The 5,971-nt window shown below is 36.0% G+C and overlaps 1 protein-coding gene across 1 annotated transcript in view; it reads left to right on the forward strand.

Annotated features, from left to right (window-relative positions):
• Positions 1-5,971, forward strand: part of fgfr2 (fibroblast growth factor receptor 2) — a 62,502-nt gene that overhangs the window by 43,636 nt on the left and 12,895 nt on the right. The window contains exons 12-14 of the mRNA XM_016533558.1: positions 3,304-3,414; positions 3,820-4,010; positions 4,920-5,042. Coding sequence (XP_016389044.1) covers positions 3,304-3,414; positions 3,820-4,010; positions 4,920-5,042 — 425 coding nt within the window. The remainder of the gene's footprint in view (positions 1-3,303; positions 3,415-3,819; positions 4,011-4,919; positions 5,043-5,971) is intronic.

A 5,971-nucleotide genomic window follows, 5' to 3' on the forward strand; every position in this document is an offset into this window, starting at 1 on the left:
CCTTTAAAGTTGTCCAAATGAAGTCCTTAGCAATGCATTTTACTAATCAAAAATGAAGTTTTGATATATTTACAGTAGGAAATTTACAAAATATCTTTATGGAACATGATCGTTACTTAATATCCTAATGATTTTTGGCTTAAAAGAAAAATCAATAATTTTGAACCAATGTATTTTTGGCTATTGCTGCAAATATACCCCAGCGACTTAAGACAGCTTTTGTGCTCCAGGGTCACATATGTGAAAATTATATATTGCTTTATATATATAAATGTACTACACTTTAGTCCTTTAAAAAGGTGGGAGTCTCTTAACTGATGTATACGTTACAACACTCTCCTGAAACATGCTCTTTTTTGCACTTGACCAGAGCGCGCTAGTCAAGCGTTAACCCCTCTATCTAGCCTTCTCTTGCACTCTTTAAGAAAGTCTCTAAATCCCCAAAGGGCATATTGTTACTCACCCCAGAGGACCGTAACTCTAGATCTCCCAGCCAGACATTCGGCTGTCACACTCGCTAATGTCTAATGTAAGCTTTGCAATGGAAGGCAAAGGGCATCCACTTAACACCTACGAGTTAAGTAAACACAACACGCGCACTTGCAACTCTGATATACGGTTAGATGTCGCTAATGCAACATGTTTCCAAACTAGACAGCATTTTTTGGCATCATAATCGCATCTGGAGACTGAAAAAGTCTGTCTGGATGGATTGAAATGCTCATGCAGGGCATAAATATTGCCTGTCAAGAGCTTTGGGTTTCTCTGTAATGTTTGTGTTTTTTGGTGTTTGTTTGTACAGGTTAACTCTGGGTAAACCGCTTGGCGAGGGCTGCTTTGGGCAGGTTGTGATGGCTGAAGCTCTGGGCATCGACAAGGACAAACCTAAAGAGGCCGTGACGGTGGCTGTCAAGATGCTGAAAGGTAAATATTTATGGATTAGTTTCCATGTGAGTAAAACTGTACTGTGGTGCGTGTCAACATTTAGCCTTAGTTTACTTGCATGTTAACAGGGTCTGAAGGGTTTTAATCATGTAGGTCTTTGCAACTCTGTGTAACTGGTCCATTTTTTGCATTTATTTGAATTTTTTCGAAACATTTCAGCACTAATGGCTTCATCAGATGTAGGATGGTGGGAATTACTTGACTTAACCTCATCAGCTCATAAATTGTTGTGGGCGTCACCTTTCAAATGGTTCGAAATGCTTTTTACAAGGGAACTACTTCTCTGATGTTGTGAATCACAAAACGACTGGTTCATATACGGATGGTACTCGAGTGAAAGATCAAAGCCCGGCAGATACAAGCTACAAATCACACCAGCTCAGCAGACAGATAGAATTCACACGTGATATTCTACAGAACAACAGACTGGAGGTTTTAGACTGTTTTATACAGAAGACAGAGTGGAGTGTTCGAAGAAAAGCAAAGAGTTCGAGATGAAGGGATGCAAACATGTCAAGAAAGCTCTAATAATGTCTACCTGCCCAGCCAAGGCAGTTGCTAAAATAGCTAAAGAAATCTCGTAAAAACAACAGATGCAGAGTACAATGCAGACAGAATAATATTGTCATATGGACCCTATGAGACTAAAATATCAGTGAAAAGATGGAACATTTTCAATAAAAACAGCGGTGTGTTATGATCCAAGCAACACACTAAGACACCTCACCTCAGCTTTTGTTTTTAAGAGTGTAGGAAACTATATAATATTACATAATGTAACGTAACGTAACGTAACGTAACATAACATAACATAACATAATATTAATTAAAATAATATATATATTTCAATATTTATATGTATAATTTATACACACACATCAATATATTAAATGACATAAATGTATTACTTTACATTTGTATTGAATAAATTAAATTCATATGGATTGTTATTTATATGAATTTTTATCTTTATTATAAATATTTTTATTTTATTTATTTACTGTTATTTATTTATATTGTATCCAAAGCGACTTATTTGTATACCGCGCGCAAGGTTTATGCGCATAGTCCAAGTCTTCTTCTCTGTTTTTAGTGTATCTCTGTGGCAGAATTACAGCGCCACATGCTGGTCTGGCATGTATACTACATCGTTTTGTGTCGGTTTCGTGGTTTTGTGTGGACGCAGATATTTCTTGAGACGAGGGGAAAAAAAAGTAGCCTTAGACTCTACTGATTTTCATTGTGTGGACAGTTGTGTGGCTGTTCAAAATATTTTCGTAAATCTTGGAATTTTCATTTTTAGATGGAATATCCTTTTAAGCGGCAGTGTTGGAAAACTATGAAAAATCTTTTTTTGGAACTCAAATTATAAATACCAGATGAAAAACTTAAACCAAAAAAGAAAGAAAAGAAATGTTGCTCTGGCAACTAACTGAAATAAATGTAAGTTGAAGTACTAAATTACTACAAAAAAAAAAAAAAATATATATATATAATATATAAAATTTACAGCAGCACAACTAAAACAACTAAAGCTCAAAAAATGAAAACTGAAGTTTATAATAAAAAATTTAAGATTTATAGAAATATAATAAAATAATAAAAATGACAAAAGTACATAACCAAACGACTAAAATATAAAATAAAATAAAAAATGTAAAATGAGAATAAAAATATAAGCTAGGTTAAAATATTAATTAATAATGTAAAAGTATATTTATAATACTAAAGTAACGTTTTTTTTTTTTTGCCACTGTAAAGTATCCAAGAGAATTCACAAAACCCCCATTTTTAGAGAAGGTCTTGAAACATTGATGAATCTGGTATGGAAGGAAGAGTGCACAGCATTCTTAGCAGAAGAAGCTGGAGTAAGATAAGACAGGAATGGTGGTCAGTGGATTGTGTCAGGTTCGCTCCAGTGATCAGCAGGCAGATAATGAAAAGGCGACTGTCTCTAAGGTAATTACTCTAAATGGAAGAAACGCTTTTTAATTGTGAGGCAATGAAAGGAGAGCTGTGTAAGAGCGCGGCTCTTCAGTGTAACACTAAACCACACAGACAGTTACACTGGGACACAGACAGCCAGTCCGGCCAATCCAGCCAATCTACTCATATAGGATGCGTTGGCATGTATGGCATACTAACGTACCACTCATACTGCTATTGCGTTATGTATAATGTGCATATATATGAATATTATGCTACAGTTTTTTGCACTTTTACAGTGTAGTGAGCAGGAATCAGGAAAGAACTAACAGGATTTATTTAGGATTTTTCCTAAAAAAGCAGATTACATTTGGTTGAGTGGGCACAATGAACACTATGTTTATTTTGTGTTTTATTTTGAACCTTTCTAAGATGATGCAACAGAGAAAGATCTTTCTGACCTGGTGTCAGAGATGGAGATGATGAAGATGATTGGCCGGCACAAGAACATCATCAATCTGTTGGGAGCGTGCACACAGGACGGTGAGTAAGAAATCTCATGCATTTTAAAAAGATAGTTCACCCAAAAATTAAATTCTGTCATCATTTACTCACCCTCAAGTTGTTCCAAACCAGTATGTTTTTCCAAAGATATTTTGAAGTTAGTTGGTAACCAAAAAGTAGCTGGCAGCCATTGACTTCCATAGTAAGGAAAAAACAAAACTAATTACTATGAAAGTCCATGGCTACCAGAAACCACTTGGTTACCAACATTCTTCAAAACTGATTCTTTTGTGTTCCACATAAGAAAGCAATGCACACAGGTTTGCAATAACATGAGGGTGAGTAAATGATGACACGATTTTCATTTTTGGGTTAACTATTCCTTTAAGCTCTCACCTGTATAAATGACAGTGGGATGACAGTCTGTCTCTCTCTCTTTCACAGGTCCGTTATATGTCATAGTAGAGTATGCATCTAAGGGAAACCTTCGGGAGTATTTGAGGGCCCGGCGGCCCCCGGGAATGGAGTACTCATACGATATAGCCCGAGTTTCAGATGAGCCCCTCACCTTCAAAGATCTGGTGTCCTGCACTTATCAAGTAGCCCGTGGCATGGAGTATTTAGCCTCACAGAAGGTATCTGCACATGCACTCCATATAAATACCTCACTTAATGTTTTAGAAATGTCACTTAAATAGGCTTTAAATGGTGCTGGTCTCAGGCTCAGTTCTAATCAAGTCAAGTCACTTTTATTTATATACTGTAGCGCAGATTGTTTCAAAGAAGCTTCATGGTAATAAACAGGAAGAATAACAGTGTTCATGTAAAATTCATCTATTATGAAGCAAACTATGTAGATACTGTTAGACAATAGTGTCATAATTCAGCTCAGTGTTGATATAATTTAGTTCAGTAACAGTGTTGATGATCTCAGGCTGCTAAAATAAGCAGTAGCAAAAAGAAGAAACAAGTTGCTGGATAGTTTGCAAGGTTCACGGCATGAAATCTATTCAAGGGTTTTGTTTGTGCACACCTCTATATTCTGTTTCGTTCTCAGAGTATCTGATTTCACATCTACTTGTCCCTAAACTTTTTTAAAAAGTTAACAAGTGGCTAAATCTCGGCTGTCTATAAACAGAAATGGACCAGACTTCATGCTGATGGCTTTGCTAAAAGTTTAATCTAACAAGCATTTTTAAGGCCGTTTATTCTGACATGCACTTTTTTTTTTTTTAAAGAGCATTCAGCCGTCCAATTATATTCATGCAACATTTTTCAGACAGTCATTGAATGAATCACGGCAGATGTGCACGACTCTGTTAGCCGCTCACTGCGAACATGCTAACTAAACACTGTCATCACGCTCCCCTTCCCGTCTGGAATGTGCAGAGAGCCTTATCGTGCCTCAGACGCTCTCACATTTATCCCTAAAGCACCTAAAACCTTTGTGTTGTTTGTGTCTGCGTGTGTGATTTCTGTCTGTGTTTCCAAGGTGAAGTCGTGATGATTTATGTTCTCTCTATCTTTCTTCATCTCTGTGGCAGTGTATACACAGGGATCTGGCTGCCAGGAATGTGTTGGTCACGGAAAGCAACGTTATGAAGATTGCAGACTTTGGCCTGGCCAGAGACGTCCACAACATAGATTACTATAAAAAGACCACAAATGTGAGTTTCATTTCGTCAGGAGACACTCCTCTTTACCGTAAAACACATTTCTTGTTGATTTTCATCTCGCTATGCATTCATTTGTCGATATTTATTGATACATGTGACGGCACTCCATTAGTTGATGTTTAAATAGGAAGTTGAGACAAGACATACACATGCTTTTGAAAGAAGTGTCCTCTGCTCACCGAGGCTGTGTTTATTTGATACAGTAAAAACTGTACAATTATGAAATATTATTACAGTTTAAAATAACTGTTTTCTATTTGAATATATTTTAAAAGAAAATTTATTTCTGCGATGCAAACCTGAATTTCTAGCCATTACTCCAGTCTACACTGTCACATTATCCTTCAGAAATCTTTTTGATATGCCCCCCAAAAAAATTTCTTCTTCTTCTTCTTATTATTATTAATGATAAAACTGCTGTGCTGTTTATTCTTTTTAAGGAAGCCGAGATACATTTTTTCAGGATTTTTGATTAATAGAAAGTACAAAAGAACAATTCATTTGAAATAGAAATGTTTTGCAACATTATAAATGTCATTTTTGATCAATTTAATGTGTCCTTGTTGAATAAAATATTAATTTCTTTCTTTCAAAAAACAAAACAAAAACAAACTTTGATTGGACACTAGTTTGAATAGTAAGTCCTCAATACTTTTGGATCACATTTTATGGTAAGAAAGACTTCAAATGAAATTAAATGCGTCTACTAAATGTTTAAGTGTACACAACTATATAAATGGCTATGATTTAGATCTCATTGGGTCTTGAAGCGTCCTTTATACAGACATATTCACGCTCGACTCCTTTCAGCCTCCTGCCATCTCTTTCTTTGTTCTCTTACCTTTTCTCTCTTTCATTTCTCTTTTTTTCCCCTCTGTTTATCTGCCACATCCCCCCCCCCCCCCTCCCCGGTCTTGGGT

This window comes from Sinocyclocheilus rhinocerous, unplaced genomic scaffold (genome assembly GCF_001515625.1).
Source record: "Sinocyclocheilus rhinocerous isolate Xijiao unplaced genomic scaffold, SAMN03320098_v1.1 scaffold304, whole genome shotgun sequence".
NCBI classification, from domain to species: domain Eukaryota; kingdom Metazoa; phylum Chordata; class Actinopteri; order Cypriniformes; family Cyprinidae; genus Sinocyclocheilus; species Sinocyclocheilus rhinocerous.